Genomic DNA, 20896 nt, shown 5'->3' on the forward strand with positions numbered 1-20896 from the left:
AGAATGAAAGTGAGCAAAAGGTGTATGGAGAGTTGAGTAAACAAAATGTTAATAAGGCTGTGGGATTTGATAATATATCACCATGTATTTTGAAGGAATGTGCCAGGGAGTTGACAGCTGCCTTGACATATTTTTGTAATATGAGTCTTGCACTCAGTCAAGTTCCTAAGGTGTGGAAGGAGGGAAAGATTGTGCCACTTCATAAAGGAGGTGATCGAACTCAAGCATCAAACAATAGGCCCATCTGTGTATCAAGTGTTGTGGTTAAGTTGTTGGAGAAGCTTGTGAGAACTAGGATCGAGAGTTGGGTTGACAACAATGGAATTATCTTTGATGGACAGCATGGATTTGCTAAAGGGAGGTCATGTTTTAGTAATTTACTTACTTATTACAATATAGTGACTGCTTCCTTGGACAGAGGAGAAGGATACACAGTAATATACTTCGAATTTGCAAAGGCTTTTGATAGAGTACCTTATGATAAGTTAACAGTCAAACTAGAGCAGATGGGGTTGGATATTAGATTAGTGCATTGGATTGGAGATTGGCTATCTAATAGGTATCAACAAGTTGTGTATGGGGGAGCGATATCCAGGAAAAGGAAAGTCACTAGCGGAGTGCCTCATGGGGTCTGTTTTAGGGACATTACTGTTTAACTTGTATATTAATGATATAGGTGAAGATTTGGATGGAGATATTCAGTTGTTTGCAGATGATGCAAAGTTGGGACGAACCATGAAGAGTAGTGAAGATGTTGTGGCCTTACAAGAAGACTTGAATAAATTGAGTAATTGGGCGCGGAAATGGGGATGTGAGTTCAATGTTGCAAAATGTAAGGTTTTAAAATTTGGAAAACAAAGATGGGATGCAGAATTTATGCTTGGTGAGAATATATTGTTGGAGGTGGAGGAAATAAGAGATCTTGGGGATGATAGTGGATAAGGATCTGAAATTTAGGGGACACATAGCCAAAATTGTGAAGACAACACAAAGGTTTCTGGGAACAATGCAGAGGACACTGACATGTAGAAGTAGGGAGATTCCTGTTCTGTTGTATAACGCTTTGATTAGGCCACACTGGACTATTGTGCCCAGATTTGGTCACCTGGTTTTCAGAAAGAAGAAGAGATGTTGGAAAGGGTCCAAAGGCGACTGACTAAAGTAATTTCTAACCTCTGGAATGTCGAGTATGAGGAAACATTGAGAAGATGTAATTTGCAGAGTCTGGTGGACAGGAGGAAGAGGGGAGATATGATAGAGACTTACAAGTTGGTAAGGGGTTGTTATAGGATCAATGCTGGAGATGTTCCGTTGAAAATTGTGGGAGATAGGGGTAGAACCAGAGGTCATCCCTGGAAACTGAATAAAGACGGTGTGAGTAGGTGAGTGAGAGGCAGGTTTTTTTCATGCAGAGTTGTAAATGATTGGAATGCCTTGCCTTAGAGTGTGGTGTCTGAAAGGAGTTTGAGTGTGTTTAAAACACAGTATGATGAGCTGTGTGTGTGTGTGTGTGTGTGTGTGTGTGTGATAAAAGGACCTCCCAGATGAGGCTTTGACTCCATGAGGTCTTGGGGTAATAATAATAATAACTGATTGACCGTTCTCGCTCTCACCACTCTATCAGGCAATGCATTCCACGGTTCAACCACCCTCCATGCAAAGAAACCACTCCTCACCCTCTTGCTCACAGTTTCCTTTCATAATTTTCAGGGATGGCCCCTTGTCATCACTCCTTCCTGCTGTTGAACCAAGCAAAAGAACTCCCCAGTGTCAACCCTGTATATAATAATAATAATAATAATAATAATAATAATAATAATAATAATAATAATAATAATAATAACAGTATATAAAGATTGTATAATATTAATAAAATAAAGATTATATGTTTTCATTTCTTTTTCAGATATGCTGTATTTGCCTTAGGATCCAGCCAGTATCCAACATTCTGTTCTTTTGGTAAAAATGTTGATGAATGTTTACATACAATGGGAGCTGAACGTGTCTTGACAGTAGGATTAGGTGATGAACTGAAAGGACAAGAACAGACTTTCAATTTATGGGCACAAAATACTTACAGGGTTAGAATTACTATGAACTAATATTATTTAATTAATATGCCATTACATTTCAAGTATAATAAAATTTTCTAGCATAACAAACATTTACCCTTTGGAAAAAAAAAAAAAAAACATCTCCAACCAATAGGTTGCAGGTTGAATTCTTTCATGGGCATGAATATTTGTTATTGTCCTTAAGTGGAAGAGGAATTTCACTGCCCAGTGTAAGATCATTTCTTCTACCTTATTGGAGGCCTAAAATGGCTTGAAAAGTTCCATGTTTCGTTCTCTACAGCTGGGATTCTGGACTATGTAAAACAATAAATAAAATTTTTAAAAAATCCTTAGCCCACTCACAGTATACTAATGTACTATAGGTTTACAACCTTTCATATGTGGGAGGGATATTAAAAAACTTCTTGAAAATGAATGAAAAATAATTCACCTGAGACACTGTTGAGAGAACGACAAGTTAGTCAAAAGATCTGCAACAGAAGATAAGAAAAATTATGGCAAGAAAAGACAAGAAAAATTATGTGGATAGTATGGCAGAATAAGAATAAGAATAAGAAACACAAAAAGCTGCAGAGTTAGTCAACTTTTGCAAAATGGTATGAGGTGACAATGAAAATATGCTTTGAAAAACGGAACAAGCAAATGCTACAAGGGTTAAAAATGATTTGCTGCTAACTGAAGAGGATGGGATTATTGAAGGATGGAAAGAGCACCTTGATGAGATTTTAAATGTAGAAAAATTTAACTGGAGGAACTTCGATTAAACATGTCAAGAAATTTTACATTCTTGTTTAATCCTTTATCTGAGTGTAAGCAATGTTTACAAGTGAAGATATATCACATATATAGTGAAGAGCAGATGCATGAAGAATATAAGACATAGGCCAGGAGAGTGACTAGTATGTTATGCAAGGCGAAACTGGAATGTGAGAAGAGATTGACCCTAAAATCCAAATAAAATGTGACCAGTAGGAGGAGAAATGATTGTGGAAGAATGACATTGTTGGATAAAAATGGGAATAGAGTGACTGATGCAGAGGACATAGTGGAATTGTCCAATGAACACTTTATTGGAGTATTTCATCCTGGAGGAGGTTTTGAGGTGCAGGAGGAGAGTGTGATCCATATACTGAGTACTCCGGATGTCAGTAAAGCTGTGGGACTGGATGGTATTTCACCACCCGTTTTGAGAGAATGTGCTAAAGAACTGAATCCTTTGACCTGACTTTTCAATGAAAGTCTGGCTATGGGAAAGGTGCCCAGCGAATGGAAGGAAGGTAGGATAGTGCCATTGCATAAGGGTGGTAACAGACTGGAAGTGTCTAATTATAGGATGGTTTGCATGTCATCAGTAGTTGTTAAGATCTTGGAGAAAGTAGTGAGGGACCGTATACAGCATTGGGCAGATGAGGATGGTGTTATCCGTGAGAGTTGAAATGGATTTGTGATGGGGCGCTCTTGTTTTAGTAATATGCTACCCTTTTATAATAAAGTTACAAGAGCAGTAGATGAGGGAAAGGCATATACTGCTATTTTCTTGGATTTCGCAAAGCCATTTGACAGGTTGCCACATGATAAGCAGCACGTGGGTTTGGATGTCAGTTTTGTCAAAAACCATAGTGGAATTGTTCAATGAACACTATATTGGAGTTTATCACCCTGGAGGAGTAAATTTTAATCCTAGAAGGATAGGGCATGTTCGAGGTTCACAGGTGCAGAAGAAGAGTGTGTTCCAGATGCTGAGTACTCTGGATGTCAGTAAAGTTCTGGGACTGGATGGTATTTTACCATGAGTTTTGAGAGAATGTGCTAAAGAACTGACAGCTCCTTTGACCTGGCTTTTCAATGAAAGTCTGGCTACAGGAAAGGTACCCAGGGAATGGAAGGAAGGTAAGATAGTGCCATTGCATAAGGTTGGTAGCAGACTGGAAGTGTCTAATTATAGGCCAGTTTGAGTGTTATCAGTAGTTGTTAAGATCTTGGAGAAATTAGTGATGGACTGTGTACAGCATTGGGCAGATGAGGGTAATGTTATCTGTGAGAGTCAACGTGGATTTGTGAAGGGGTGCTCTTGTTTTAGTAATATGCTAGCCTTTTATAATAAAGTTACAAGAGCAGTAGATGAGAGAAAGGCATATACTGCTATTTTCTTGGATTTAGCAAAGGCATTTGGCAGGGTGCCACATTATAAGCTGATATTTAAGTTGCAGCACATGGGATTGGATGTCAGGTTGGTCAACTGGATTCAGGATTGGCTGTGTGATAGGTATCAGAGAGTTGTGTATGGTGGGGCAGTTTCAAAGAGGCAGAGGGTTAAGTGGGGTCCCACAGGTCTCTGTACTGGGACCTATATTGTTTAATCTTTATATCAATGACATTGTCAGTGGATTGCAGGAGGATATTCAGTTGTTTGATGTGAAGCTTGGAAGGGTTATTAGTAATAGTGCAAATGTGGTAGCCCTGCAAGAGGATTTGAATAAGCTAGATAGATGGGCAAATGAATTGGGGTTGTCGGTTTAATGCAGCAAAATGTAAGGTCTTGAGGTTTGAGACACATCGATGGAACGCTGCATACTCTATGCAAGGAGTTAAACTGGAGGAATTAGGAGAGACAAGAGATCTGGGTTTGATGATTGATAGAAACCTGAAATTTAGAGCACATATTGCAAAAGTAGTGAAGGTAATACAGAGGATTGCTGCAATAATGAGAAGGACACTGACCTGCAGAGATAAAATGGTTATCATTCTGTTGTATAAGACTCTGATCAGACCACACTTAGACTATTGTTCTCAGATCTGGTCCCCAGAATTTGAAGGGGATAAATTAACTGCGGAAAGGGTAGAAAGGCGGATAACAAAGATGGTGTCAGGACTGTACAATGTTAGTTATGAGGATCGGCTGAGGGAGTGTGGACTGCAGAGTTTGGTGAATAGAAGAAGGAGAGTTGATATGATTGAGACTTTTAAACTGTTGAGAGATGGTTAGAGGATTGACACTGGGGAGTTCTTTTGCTTGGATGAACAGCAGGAAGGAGTCATGACAAGGGGCCATCCCTGGAAATTACAAAAGGAAACTGTGAGAAAGAGGGGGATGGGGTGAAAGAGGGTGAGGAGTGGTTTCTTTGCATGGAGGGTGGTTGAACCATGGAATGCATTGCCTGATGGAGTGGTGAGAGCAAGAATGGTCAATACATTTAAGGAGTGGTATGATAGACTTTGTGTTTCCTAGGAGGGACCTCCCTCGATGAGTCTTTTGACTCCATGGAGGCCTGAATAATAATAATAATAATAATAATTATCATTTTATTTCCACAATCTGATGAATCATCAAAGAGTAGCCTTTTCATGGTTTCTATTTTGTTTTCTAATTTTTTAAACATTTTACTTACAAATTCTAAATACTATTTTTTTCTTATTATTAGAGTGCCTGCCAACTTTGTAACTTTAACATTAGCGAAGATGCCTGTATACCATCTGTGGATAGTATTACATCATGGAATGCAGAGTCTTTCCGACTTGTTACCACTACAACAGATGAAAGCAGTGATCTATATTCTAGTAAGTAATGTTGGTGTGTACCAATATATAGTACAATTTCTAGTTTTGTAAAGGAAGTAAGCATTCTACATAAAGGTACATGCATTACCAATGCTAGAAATGCAGTACACTCACTTTTCTGTTAAAAAGATCAAAAAAGTGTAACAGAGTTTTTTCTTACTGTATCAGAATTTGTTCTGATACAGTAAGATACAGTGACCATAAGGCATCTGTAGATGTCCAGTGAACATATAGATATACATCTACAGATGCCTTATGGTCACTCTGATGGTCGGCGATGTGCTACACCAGGCCTCAACATGTAGTCCTGTTGTTTGCTTTTCTGGCAGCCTCAACTCTCTGAAGATCAGTCACTCCACACACACACACACACACACACCATCCATCCATCCATCCATCTCATTGGTGGTTCTATCCCTTCCTCTTTTTCCAGGAACTTTACCTTCTATTACTGTTCTGAGAAGTCTCCCCTTCCATCCTTTCAATGTGTCCAAAATATTTTAACTTTCTTCTGTCAATATCCTTAAGGAGCATTAATGTTCTACTGATCTTTTCTAACACCCATTCATTTGTATGCCTTTCAATATATGATATCCTCAACAGTCTTCTGTAACATAACACCACATCTGAAAAGTAGATATCCGTTTCTGACTTCTTTAGGTTCCAAGTTTCACATCCATAAGTTTCTGTTGGAAAAACAACTGCATCCAAAATCCTCGACTTTGTTCCCATGGAGACAGATCCATCCTTCCAGATTTTAGACAAGTCTCTGACTGTTGTTTTAGCAATTCCTAGCCTTCTTCTGACATCTTCTGAACAGCAATTCTTCACATTAATAATGGATCCCAGGTACTCAAACTTGCTGACTTCCTCAATTCTTTCTCCATTAAGGTACACTTGTTTCTCAACAGTTTCTATGTTTGTATTTCCTTTGAGAACCATAATCTTTATCTTGCTAGGATTGAGTTGAAGTCCTCTGTTATTACTGATCTTGTTAACTGTGTCCAAATTAGTCCTAGTTCTTCCGTGTCATCACAAAGGAGTACTGTATCATCAGCATATCTCAGATTACTGATCAATCTACGTCCTATCCTAATTCCTGTCTTGAGCCCCAATGCTTCACGCATGATGTCCTCTGCATATATACTAAACAGGTGAGGAGAAAGTAAACACCCTTGCCTAACTCCTTTTCCAACTTGAAGCCAGTCAGTCAATCCAACACCTGTTCTTACCATGCTTCTTACTCCCTGTATAAGCTCAACCTGATTGATAGTGTTCAGGAAAATCCATTCTTTTCATTACTTCCCACAGTTTCACATGCTCAACACAGTCAAAAGCTTTAGAGTAGTCTAAGAAACACATTACCAGAGGAGTCTGAATTCTTTATATTTTTCTATGATCTGTCTATGGAAAAGGATCTGATCTCTGGTGCCCTTACCTTTCCTAAAACCTGCTTGTTCCTCGAACATTTCTGTCTTAAATTTGGCCTCAATCCTATTTAGCATGATCTTCAATAAAATTTTGCTTGCATGCCTTCATATCACCTTTTTATGTAGTGGTATGAAAATTGACTTCTTCCAGTCTCTAGGCCATGATCATATCTCCCATATCCTTGTAATAAATCTATGAAACACTCTTATCCCTCCATACCCTGTGGCCTTAATTAACTCTGCTGGGATTTCATCTGTGCCTGGGACCTTATTGCTGTTAAGCTGCTTAACTGCTCTTTGATTTTCTTTGTCCACTCTGCTGTACAGTTCCTCACAGTATTCTTTCCATCTGTTTTTGATTTCCAACTATTCTGTTAGTAATGCTCAATTCCTGTCTTTGATGACATTCAATTTGGGCTTTAACTTGTGCTTTAAGCCACAAACTAAATAAAACATCCTTTTATAATTGTGTCTCATCATCTGGAACTCCATCTGGGATAAAATCAGCAGGTATCTGAGGAAGGCAATATCAGATTGTGTCCCCATGGTGAGGAAGACAAACAAGGTAGGCGTTAGATGGATGAGTAATAGTAGTATCAAGCTTGATCTGCAAAAAAAGAAAATGTTATAGAGAATTTACAAGGAGAAAGGTGATCAGTACACCCATGAGCAGTACAAGGCTCAAGCTAGGAATGTTACCAGCATAGTAAGAAAAGCTAAATCAGATTATGAGAAGACCTTAGCCAAGGAGATCAAGGGTAATCCCAAAGAGTTCTTCCGCTATGTGGCAAGTAAAAGGAAGAATGACTTCGGAAGGATAACTTTAGTGTGTACTGATGGTATTGAGGAGACAAATTCAGACGGAATAGTAGAGTTACTAAGTGATCACTTTTCAAAAGTCTATCACCCAAGTGAGGATATCTCTGTACTGTAGCAAAAACTAATGTGAGAATTGAAGTTAAGAAATCAGAGGTACTTAGTATATTGCAAAATTTAAATGCAAACACTGCTGTAGGTTTAGATGGAATATCAGCTCGGGTGTTGGTTGAATGTGCAGAGGAGTTGTAAATGCCTCTTACTTGGTTATTTAACTTAAGTTTGAACTCTGGTATGGTCCCTAGTTCAAATGTAAGTAGTTCCTTGGCATAAAAGTGGCTGTAAAACTGTGGTAGTCAATTACAGGCCAATCACCATCTCGGGAATGGTGGTAAAAGTATTTGAAAAGTTGGTTAAAAACAAAATTCAAGAATGGGTGGATCAGGATATGATACTCTATAGGGGCCAACATGGTTTTGTTAAAGGTCGATCCTGCCTTAGCAATTTAATAACTTTTTATAATAGAATGACATCTGAGTTGGACAAAGGAAATAGCTACACAGTGGTACTTCTGGATTTTGCTAAGATTGCTGAAATAATGAGAAGGAAGTTGACCTGCAGAGATAAAACAGTTATCATTCCATTGTATAAGACCCTGATCAGACCACACTTGGACTGCTGTTCTCAGATTTGGTCCCCAGGATTTGAAAGGGATAAATTAACTGTGGAAAGGGTACAAAGGCAGATGACAAAGATGGTTTCAGGACTGTACAATGATAGTTATGAGGATCGATTGAGGGAATGTGGACTGCAGAGTTTGGTAGATAGAAGAAGGAGAGGTGATATGATTGAGACTTTTAAACTGTTAAGAGGTGGTTACAGGGTTGACACTGGGGAATTCTTTCACTTGGTTGAACAGCGGGAAGGAGTGATGACAAGAGGCCATTCCTGGAAGTTATAAAAGTAAACTGTGAGCAAGAGGGTGAGGAGTGGTTTCTTTGCATGGAGGGTGGTTGAACCATGGAATGCATTGCCTGATGGAGTGGTGAGAGCGAGAATGGTCAATGAGTTTAAGGAGTGGTATGATAGACTTTGTGTTTCTTAGGACCTCCCACGATGAGTCTTTTGACTCCATGGAGGCCTGAATAATAATAATAATAATCATTTTGACAGGGTACCTGATGGAATACTGTTGTGCAAGTTGGAGCAGATGGAGATGGATACTAAACTGGTGATATGGATAGGAGAATGGCTCAGGGAGAGATACCAGAAGGTGGTGTATGGAGGATCAGAGTCCAGGATGAGGCAACTGACCAGTGGTGTGCCTCAGGGCTCTGTGCTTGGGCCATTGTTTTTTTAATTTTTACATAAATGATATAGGAAATGGCTTAAAGGGAGATATTCAGTTGTTTGCTGATGATGCAAAGTTGGGTAGTGCAATAAAAAATCAAGCTGATGTTGAGAGTTTGTAGGATGATTTAAAAAAGCTCGCAAAATGGACAAAAGGTAATGGATGTCAGTTCAATATGGAAAAGTGCAAAGTTATGCATTTTGGGATTAAAAGATTACCAGCTGTGTACTACACTCATGGAAAAGTACTCCAAGAGATTGATGAGGCTAGGGACTTAGGGATGTTGGTGGATAGGGAGATGAAGTTCAGGGGACACATTGGTAATTTGTCCAAGATTGCACATAGGATTACTTGGTTATTGAGGAACACACTAACATTCAGAGATAATGAGGTTATTATTCCCCTTTATAAAGCATTGATACTTCCACATTTGGATTACTGTGCTCAGGTCTGGTCACCTGGATTCCTTGGAGATGAAGAGGTTGTGGAGAGGGGTCAGAGGAGAGTGACTGAGTGGGTGAGTGATGCAAAAAATGCTCCCTACATTGATAGATTGAGAACTTGTGGATTGCAGAGGTTGGTTGATAGGTGGAGAAGAGGGGATATGATAGAAACATTTAAATTACTAAAAGGTTTTATAAGATTGATGCAGGGGAAATGTTTCAGCTGTGTGATAGTGATGGAAGAACAAGAGGTCATCCATGGATATTAAGGAAAAGTGTGATTAACAAGGGTGTGAGAACGAGGTTTTTCGCTTGAATTCATCTGTAAATGAATTCAAGAAGAGATATGATAGATATTGTTTTGATAGTTTGGGTCTCCCGCAATGAGACTACTGACTCCATGGAGATATTCGTAATAATAATAATAATAATAATAATAATAATAATAATAATAATCTCTTCATATATATTAGTATAGAACTTTTCCTCATCCTGCTTGATGGCTCTTCTGACTTCTCTATGTATATTCTTCAGTCCCTGTGTCTCTTTGTTTCCAACTGCCTTCTTTTGATCAGTTCCCATGTTGAATCTGATATCCATGGATCTCTTGATCTTCTTATTGGGCCTAGATACTTCTTTGCTGTATCGTGTATTATCACCTTGACTCCTTCCCAAAGCATTTCTGGTGAGTTCTCCTCATTGGTCTCCAAAAAATCCTCCAACCGAGTTGATGTTTCTTTTGTGAATCCGTTAGGTATTACTCTAACATCCAATCTAGTGGGATGTGCCTGACCTGGAAGTTTTTGGAATCTTAGTCTTACTTTGGCTCTTACTAGCTGATAGTCTGTACCACAATCTGCTCCAGGACAAAGTATGCACATCAGAGATGCTCGTCTTCCACCACTGGAGAGCCAGGATGTAATCAATCTGGTGCCTTGACCTATCAACGTTAGATATCCAAGTATAGGTCCGTTATGGATGTTTCTGGAATCAGATATTGGTAATAACTAATCTGTTAGTACTGGCAAATTCCAACAGTCCTTCACCACGGGTATTACATTCACCCAGACCAAACATGCCACACTCTGGCTTGACTCTCATACTCTTTCCCACTTTTGCATTTAAGTCCCTTAAGATGGTCTCTCCTTGGTAGGCAGTCCAAAACAGTTTGTATGTTATCATAGAATTCCTCACTCTCTTCTTCAGGCATATCCATGTGCAGTGTGCATAAACTACCACGATTGATACATTGGATGAGCCTTAAGTCTAATAGAAAGTATCCCATTAATGGGGTTATAACCAAGAAGGCTTCTTGCCTGAGCTGTCTTCAGTATCACAGCTACCCCATGAGTTTGTTTTTGCCATCAGTTGAGGATTAGAATTCAGAAAATTCTAATCATAACTTTTTATAGTCATCATAACTTTTTATAGTCATCATGACTATATAGGTTTATAGTCATCATAACTTTTTTTCTCCCTCCATTTTAGAACATTCTACCCCAAACCACAAAAGTCCTTCTTTCTCAACATAACAAAATTTTTATTATTATGATAATTATTACAGAGGCATCTATAATGGAATTTGCAAAATCATCAAGATAGGTGCTGAACATTGCACCATGCACTAATGAACATTCACACAACATCTGTTATGATGTACTTTGAACTCATTCACTGACAAAGCACCTACAACAGATTCTGGCAACTTATCACACCCATTCACCACTCCCAAAGAATAAAATCTAGTCTTCACATCCTTACTGGTCCCACATTTCCAGGCATAAACTCTAATATCCCTCCCGCCCGCCCATAACCACCACCACCACCACACACACATACACTATGTCATGTATTGAAATATTTCCTCTGTATCAGTTCTATAAAAACCTTTAAGTAACTTGTATGTCTTTATAACATTATTGTTGTTTAAGTTAAGGGATATTACATCCCATATTGTTTCTTAGCCGAATAAGAAACTCAAAGAGTTTCATGCCGAATATAGAAACTATATAAAGTTCGGCAATTCCAAGTGTAAGCAAATACCTGGATAGTGCTACACCTGACCCATTTGGTAGTGCAAACTGAGGCAACTCATAGTAAGGGTGGAGAAAGCTCCGATCACTATTCTTGGCATTTACCCATAATGTAAACTTAGCTCCTAGGAGCTGTATTACTGTTCTACATTATGAGAGAAGGTCACTACCCAGACCGGTTTCAACCTTTATTGAGGTCTCATCAGTGAGTAGGTAGATCTAGTTAATACCAAGTTTGTAGCGAACAGAACTTACAGTTTCTTTGAGTTTCTTGTTCGGCTAAGAAACAATATGGAATGTAATATCCCTTAACTTAAATAAGTTCATGTTGCCGAATTGAAGCCTTTGGCTCTTCATATAATTAGTAAATTATTGTTGTTATTATTACCCTAAGATGCTATGGAGTCAAAGACTCATCCAGGAGGTCCGTTTGAGATACATGCAGTTCATCATACCATACCGTAAACACGTTTAAATTTTCTAAAGAAACCAATTTTTCAGGCAAGGCATTCCAATCATTCCCAACTCTGCATGCAAAAAAACTTTTTGAATGCAGAGTTGTGCTTCTCTCTCCCTCTTTATACAGCTTCCAGGGGATGACCTCTGGTTCTCACCTTATCCTACCATTTTATGAAAAACCTCTTCAACATTGATCCTATAACAACCACTTACCAACTTTTACATCTCTATCACCACTAGACTCTGTAAATTGCATCTTCTCAATCTTTTCTCATATTCCAGAGATCAGAAACTACTTAGTCAGTTACCACTGGACCCTTTCCAACATCTCTTTATCCTTTTGAAAACCAGGTGACCAAATCTGTCCATATGTGGCCTAATCAAGTCTTATACAATGTAACAAGAATCTCCTTACTTCTACAAGTCAGTGTCCTCTGCATGATTCCCAGAATTAGTTGTGTCATCCTCACAATTTTGGCAATGTGTCCCCTAAATTTTAGATCCTTATCCACCATCACCCCAAGGTCTCTTATTTCCTCCACCTCCAACAATATATTCTCACCAAGAGTAAATTCTATATCCCTTCTTTGTTTTCCAAATTTTAAACCTTGCATTTCACAACATTGAACCGATATTCCCACTCTCATGCCTATTCATTAAATTTATTCAAGTCTTCTTGTAATGCCACAATCTGCCCTACTCCTCATAGTTTGTTCGAACTTTGCATCATCTGTGAACAACTGAATATTTCCATCCAAATCTTCCCAAATATCATTAACATATAGGTTAAATAGCAGTGGCCCTAAAACAGACCCCTGAGGCACACCACTAGTGACTTTCCTCTTCCAGGATATTGCTTCCCCCATACATAACTTGCTGATACCTATAAGATAGCCAATCTCTGATCTAGTGCACTAGTCTAATATCCATCCCCATGTGCTCTAGTTTGACTATCAACTATATCATGTATTAATCTATCAAAAGGCTTTGCAAAATCAAAATATACTACTGTGTATCCATCTCCTTTGTCCAGTGAATTATCATCTTATTGTAATAAGTAAGTAGATTACTAAAACATGACTTCCCTTTAGCAAATCCAAGCTATCAAAGTAATAACCATTGTTGTCAACCCAATTTTTTGGGTTTCTCACCAGCCTCTCCAAGATATCTTCCCTCTTATACCTGTCAATCAATTTGTGTAACCCACATATTTTCAACTTGTCCTCTCTCGGTGTCCTAACAGGGATAGAAATTGAAGGGTATAGTATATATTTTGGCAGGATAAGGAAGGGAAATGTAGTGGTAAAGTGTTACTCATGATAACAGAATCACAGTGGAAATAATACTAAATGGTTTGGGAGTATATGGTGTGAGGCAGATTTTTATAAGACAGGATGTTATTATTATTATTATTTTGGTAATCTCTATGAAGTCAATAAATTCAGTGTGGGAGGGTCACTCAACCAGCAACATGTCTGTCATAATGAATTCAAGTTATTTACACTCCCTGCACATTCACAGTGCATTCCACTCACTAACAACTCTCTATGTAAAAAATCTACTCCTCACATTTTTCTTCACCACATCTCTATACAGCTTCCAAGGATAACCTCTTGTTCTTCCGATCTTAATATCCACTCTTTTTATAATTCCTTCTGTAATCAATGAATATAGATAGTGATAAGCAGGGAATGTTTATGTAACTTAGTCTGGCAAGTGCAAAGCAAATGATCATTATGGAGACTTCAACTATAGCGACATAAACTGGAAAGCAGCAGCATCATGCACTACTAGAAAAATCCAAAAATTCAGTTCTCTGAATTTTTGGATTTCATGAGAGATAACTGTCTAGGCAGCATGTGTTGGAGGTAACATGAGGATCAAGAATTTGGATTTGATCATAGCATCACAGGATTTGATTGCGACCAAGATAATTGGTGAGAGTGACCATGTAGCCTTAACTTGGAGGATAAAAAGCAACAAACACTTAGAAACCAGCTTGCAGTAGTAAAATGGGTGAAACATTTGAAGGAAAAGAGGTTAGTAGTACATGAGAGATACTTTAGAAAAAATTGTTCATATCAGTGGCAGATTATTTATCTTGAGTGAAGAAGATAAAGTGATTTTAAGTCAAATATGTGGAAAGAGAAAGTAAAGAGGAATTGCAGATGAAAAAGAGATTATGGAAGAGATATAAAGAGAGAAATGGAGAATATTTGCATGAGGAATATCAGGCTCAAGCTCAGAAAATGATTAGTATTATAAGGAGAAAAAAATTAGAATATGAGAAAAGGCTAACACTGCAATCCAAGGAGAATCACAAGGAGTTTCTTTTCTTTTTTTCTCTTTTTTTTTTTCGTCTATGTGGCAAGCAGGATGAAAACTGATGGATTACCTTGCTGAATGGAAATAGGACTCAGGTGACCTGATGACATACTTGAGCTATTTATTATAAACTTTACTGAAGCATTCAATCCTGGCACAGCAGACTTTATTCCTAGAAGGATAAGTAGTAGTTAGGTGTTAGAAGTGAATGAAGAGGATGTATTCCAAATATAGAATACACTAAATGTCAGTAATACAAGTATACTAGATGAAATTCTAGTACTATAAGGAAATGTGCTCTGGAATGGACCTGGCCATTAACCTAGCTGTATAATAAAGTTTTGCAATGGAATAAGTTCTTGGAAGTAGGGTAAGATAGTGCCATTGCATAAAGATGGTGGTAGAATGCAGGTAAGAAACTATAGGCTAGTTTGTATTTCTTCTATAGTTAAGATTTTGGAGAAATTGGTCAGAACTCGTATACAGAATTGGACAGATGAGGGTAATATTATTTATGCAGGCCAGCATAGATACGTTAAAGGCTGCTCTTGTTTTAGAAATCTGATTACCTTTTACAATACAGTAATGGATGAGAGTAAGGCCTACACTGTAGTTTTTTTTTTTTTTTTTTTTTTTTTTTTTTTTTTTTTTTTTTGAATTTTGCAAAAACATTTGACAGAGTACCACATAACAAGTGGGTTTTTAAGTTCTATCATATGGGTTTGGATATCAGGTTTAGTGAATTGGATTAATAACATTGCTTTTCTGATATATATATCAGAGAGTTGTATATAGAAGAGCAGTATCAGAGAGTAGGAAGGTTACAACTGGAGTTCCACAGGGTTCAGTACTGGGACCACTGTTGTTCAATCCTTATGTCAATGATATTGTCACAGGACACAGGACTAGGGAGATATTCAGTTTGCAGATGATGTGAAGCTTGAGAGGGTTATTAGTAATAGTGCTGATGTATTGGCTCTTGAAGAGGATTTCAGTAATATGGAAAGGTGGACAAATAAATGGGAATATCAGTTGAATATTTGTAATATTTGTTATAAATATTACAAATATTAACTAAATGTAAGGTTTTAAAATTTGAGATCCACAGATAAGATACTTCATACTCACTTGGTGGAGTTATACTGGAAGAAGTGTTGGAATAAAGAGATCTTGGAATGTTCAGAGGACATATCACAAAGGTTGTGAAGACATCTCAGAGAATTGCTGCAATGTTGAAGATGACGTTGTCCACAAGAGATAAAAATGTGATGGCCTCATTGTATAAAGCTTAGATAAAACCATATCTGCATTTCTGCATTTGGATTTAATATTTAGAATTTCACTATTCTCAGTCAGACAGGTACACTTAACCACCTTACCGGCCATTATTGATCAAATACGCATCCTCATACGCTTCGTATCCATCATATATTTCACTGTAATATTAATGGTATTACAATTTTAATATGCACTTCGCATCCATGATAACCTTGACGTCTATAGACATCTTGGATGGTGGCATGGTAAAACTGCAAATAGAGATTGAGTCATAAGGTTGAATTGTTTGAACAAAGAAGCCAATTTATTCATTCCACTTATCTCTGTCTGTAATAAATAAGTTATAAATATTACAAATAAGCTACTCTCGCACATGATGAATTGGATGCATTATCAGAAGGTTTTGACAATTCTTGAATTATCGAAAACTTTTGAGAATTTAAGAATGAGTGGATAAGAATATTATTATTATTATTATTATTATTATTATTATTATTATTATTATTATTATTATTATTATTATTATTAAGGGCAACTCCAGGGAGTCCTTAGACTAATCGAGAGAGGCCCCAAATCATATTCATCACAACTATTCGACATTCACACAGTATCTATCATACCTTGCCTTAAACTCATTCACTGTCACAGCACCCACAACAGACTCTGGCAGCTTATTCCACTCATTCACCACTCTAAAAGTAAAAAACCCAGCTCTAACACCCTTGTCAACCACGCTCTTGCCCAGCTTCCATTCATGGCCCCTAGCCCTCCCACCACCAGTCATATTTTCAAAAATATCTTCTGGATCAATCTTATAGAAACCCTTCAGTAATTTGAATGTCTCAATCATATCACCCCTCCTTCGCCTATCGACCAATTTCTGCAATTCACAAATCCTCAATCTGTTCTCATAAGGTTCATTCCACAGACCTGCTATCATCTTGGTCACTCGCCTCTGGATCCTCTCCACCTCCTTCCCATCAAGAAGAAACCTAGGTGACCAAATCTGGGCACAGTAGTCGAGATGGGGTCTTATCAAGGCTCGATACAGAGGAACAATAACATGCTTGTCTCTGCTCGTCAAAGTATTCTTCAGCAACCAAGTGATTTGATGAGCTGATATGACCACTTTTGCAATGTGCCCCCTAAACTTCAACTCCTTATCCACCAACACTCCTAAATCTCTTGCCTCATCAATTTCCTGGAGTACAGTCCCACCAATGTAGTAAACTGCTGCTAATCTTTTCACCCCAAAATGTATAACCTTACATTTTGCCACATTAAATTGACATCCATTCTCCTTACCCCAGACCTCCAATCTATCCAAATCATCCTGCAAAATTTTGACATCATCTGCATTCACTATTGCCCTACCCAACTTTGCAACACCTACGAACAAATGAACTGTTCCTCTCAGATCCTTTCCTATATCATTAATGAACAAATTAAACAGCAGTGGTCCAAGAACAGATACTATATAAGAGGAAATGTGGTTTTGTTAAAGGTAGGTCATGCTTAGTAATTTATTAACTTTTTATAATAGAGTGACAGCTGAGCTGGATAAAGGAAATGATTACACAATGATTCTGCTAGATTTTGCAAAGGCATTTGATGGAATACCACATTTGTTCTAATATTCATAACTCTGTTACACATATTAGAACAAATCAGAATGGATATGACACTGGTTATGTGGATAAGAAGGTGGCTGCTGGAGAGATATCAAAAATTGGTATATGGAGGGGCAGAATCAAGCCAAAAACTAGTGGTGTGCCACAAGGTTCAGTGCTAGGACCACTGCTGTATAATTTGTACATATATGATACAGGAACTAACCCAAAATGAAATATTCAGTTGTTTGCTGATGATGTGAAATTAGGTAGAGTAATAGTCAATCAAGGCAACATGAAGAGCTTGCAGGATGATTTAAATAGACTGTCAGTATGGACAAAAGATAACGGGTGTCGATTTAATGTGGGGAAATGTAAAATAGATTACATGCTATGTACCACATTGATGGAACTGTAAAGGTAGACAGACAATTAAAGTTAAGAGAACACATTGCTAAAGTTGCTAAGGTAGCTCATAAGGTTACTTAGCTAAGAACACACTAACAAGTAGAGATAAGGAAGTTGTAATTCCTCTTTATGAGGCCTTGATATGCCCACATCTGGATTACTGTGCTCAAGTCTGTTCCCCTGGGTTTCTTGGGGATGAGGAAGCAGTGGAGAAGATTCAGAAGCAAGCAAACAAGGTGGTAAGTGGTCTGTGAAATGTTCCCTATGAGGATGGATTGAGGGTGTGTGGATTGCGAAAGTTGGTTGATAGGAGAAAGAGAGATATGATAGAAAAATTTAAGTTACTTAAAGGGTTTCATAGGATCGATGCAGGGGAAATGTTTCAGCACTTGGCTAGAGGGGCCACAACAAGAGGTTATCCCTGGAAGTGTGGTTAGTAGACTGTAAGGACTAGGTTTTTTGCTTTTAGAGTTGTAAATGAGTAGAATGGGTTGCTTAGAATCAGTTGTGAGCTTTGTCTGTTAATTGGTTCAAGGAGAAGTATGACAGATTTTGTGAATAGTTTGGGTCTTCAGATTCCATGGAGATGCTTCATGATTCTTCATGATCAAACTGTTTCCTTACACTTGGATAAAGGATTAAATGGCAAGTTTAATTCTGCTTACTAATTTTGTGTTCATTTCCTATTACTAGAATTTCATTATGTTTTAAAATGGCTAAAAGATAAACTTTATTTATAGAAAAAAGCAGTATATATAAAACTAGTTTTTTCTTTAGCTCTTTCTACTCTACATAATAAAAAAGTGGTACCCTGTAAAATGCTGTCTCGTGCTTGTCTGAAAGCAAGGCATTCAGAGTAAGTATTTTTTTTTTAAGTAAAAGGAATCTGCTTTTTATCATACATAATTTTAAATATAGATGTTCACTTACAGAAATTATCAACTTTCAATAAGAAATTAAATCACAGTTCTTGTCATTGTGATGGCCCTAGAAATTTTTAAACTGGTATTAATGAACAGTGAGTGTTATTATTATTATTATTATGTGACACCTCCAGGGAGTCCAAGGACTCATCGCAGGAAGGTACACTACTCTACTTCGCTAAGTACATCCCATCCTCTCCATTACTACTCAATTCTCCAACTATGACACTACTACTACTACCATCGACGCTATCTATCGCCCATCATCACCAACAACAGTATTTTTTGTGTGTAAATTGTGTGTGATCTGAAGGCTGATTTGTCTGTATGCGGGATGAAAAATCTAAGTTTCCGGGAGAAAAAACCCTGCTACCACCGTATGAAATCGGCTAACTCACCTTCAACTGAAAAAGCCCGTATAAGGATTTCCCCTCATCACAATGGGGGAATTATTCAGCATCTCCATGGAGTCTCACTACCATGGGAGGCCAGTCTTAAACAGCACAGTCTATCATACTATTCCTTAAACCTGTTCAATGTGTAACCACTCTTCATGAAAAAAAAAGCCATTTCACTCTCTTACTCCCACTTCCTCTCACAACTTCCAGGAATAGCCCATGTCTTATTTTCTTCTTCTCATTCTACTGTATGAAAAATCTCTCCAGTGTCAATCATCTAAATGCTTCTCAACAGTTTAAATGTCTCAATCAACTCACAATCATATCCTTCTCTTTCCACCAAACTCTGTAGTTTGCAGGACCTCAGTTCATCCTCATGCATTGTACAGCCCTGATATCATGTTTGTTATTGCCTTAGCACAATCTCCAAGGACCTGGAAGCTTCTACAACCGAGCAAGCCAAGGTAGTTTTGACTAGACGAGCAAGCATCGGCCTTCGATACACAACACTCCAAGGGTGAGAAGGTTAAATAAGGTAGGTGTGAGATGGATGAATAAAGAGATTAATCATGCGATACAGAGAAAAAGGGCATTGTAGAGGCAGCATAAGAGAAGTGGAAATAACCAATTCCATGATGTCTACAAAGATCAGGCAAGGAGGGTGACTTGGTTGGTGAGGGTAGCTAAAGAGAGGAATGAACAGCAGTTAGCTAATGAAGCCAAAAAGAATCCTAAGGAGTTCTTTCGATATGTAGCCAGCAAAAGAAAGAATAATTATGAAAGGATGACATTGATAGGAGAAAATGGTATAAAGACAGCTGTTGCAGAATGTGTGGTGGAGATACTTAATGAACAATTCATAAAGGTCTTTCAATCTTGTGAATGTGACTTCATTTAGAGATTGAGAGCAGTAGATGATAGGGAGGAGAGACTGACTGTAAATGAGCAAGAGGTATATGGGGAGTTGAGTAAACTAGATATTAATAAGTATATATTGTTGGAGGTGGAAGAAATAAGAGATCTGGGGGTGATAATGGATAAAGATCTGAAATTTAGGGGGCACATAGCCAAAATTGTGAAGACAACACAAAGGCTTCTGGGAATGATGTGGAGGACACTGATGTGTAGAAATAGGGAGAATCTTGTTCCGTTGTATAAGGCTTTGATTAGGCCACACATGGACTATTGTGCCCAGATTTGGTCACCTGGTTTTCAGAAGGATGAAGAGATGTTGGAAAGGGTCCAAAGGCGATTGACTAAGGTAGTTTCTGACCTCTGGAATGTCGAGTATGAGGAAAGATTGAGAAGATGTAATTTAGAGTCTGGTGGACAGGAGGAAGAGGGGAGATATGATAGAGACCTATAAGTTGGAGAAGTTCTACAGAAAATAATGGGGAATCAGGGGAGAACCAGAAGTCATCCCTGGAAACTGTAGAAAGAGGGTGTGAGTAGGGGAGTGAAGGGCAGATTTTTTTTGTGCAGAGTTGTGAATGATTGGAATTCCTTGCCTGAGAGTGTGGTGTCTGCAAGGAGTCTGAATGCGTTCAAGGCATGATATGATGAGCTGTGTGTGTAATAAAAGGACCTCCCAAATGAGTCTTTGACTCCATGAGGTCTTGGGGTAATAATAATAATAATAATTTCCGTGCAAGCTTAAGACATATTCTGTCTACAAAAATAAAAGCCTAAATGGAATGCTTATAAATGCATGCATTTATTAACAAATAAATATCACTTCTTTCTCAATTAATGAGCTTGCGCAGCAAGCATGGAGAATTCTCCCCTCTTC

General features: G+C 38.0%; 1 protein-coding gene across 2 annotated transcripts in view; it reads left to right on the forward strand.

Annotated features, from left to right (window-relative positions):
• The window catches only part of LOC150107093 (nitric oxide synthase 1-like), a 281501-nt gene that overhangs the window by 143145 nt on the left and 117460 nt on the right, over positions 1–20896 (forward strand). For both annotated transcript variants that reach the window (XM_090391631.1, XM_090391632.1), the window contains 3 exons: positions 1907–2081; positions 5498–5633; positions 18564–18642. In XM_090391631.1, the coding sequence (XP_090247757.1) occupies positions 1907–2081; positions 5498–5633; positions 18564–18642 (390 nt within the window). The remainder of the gene's footprint in view (positions 1–1906; positions 2082–5497; positions 5634–18563; positions 18643–20896) is intronic.

The sequence above is a fragment of the Typopeltis vanoorti genome, chromosome 4 (assembly GCF_054136105.1).
Source record: "Typopeltis vanoorti isolate ZY-2024b chromosome 4, IOZ_Tvanoo_1.0, whole genome shotgun sequence".
In the NCBI taxonomy this organism is placed as follows: domain Eukaryota; kingdom Metazoa; phylum Arthropoda; class Arachnida; order Uropygi; family Thelyphonidae; genus Typopeltis; species Typopeltis vanoorti.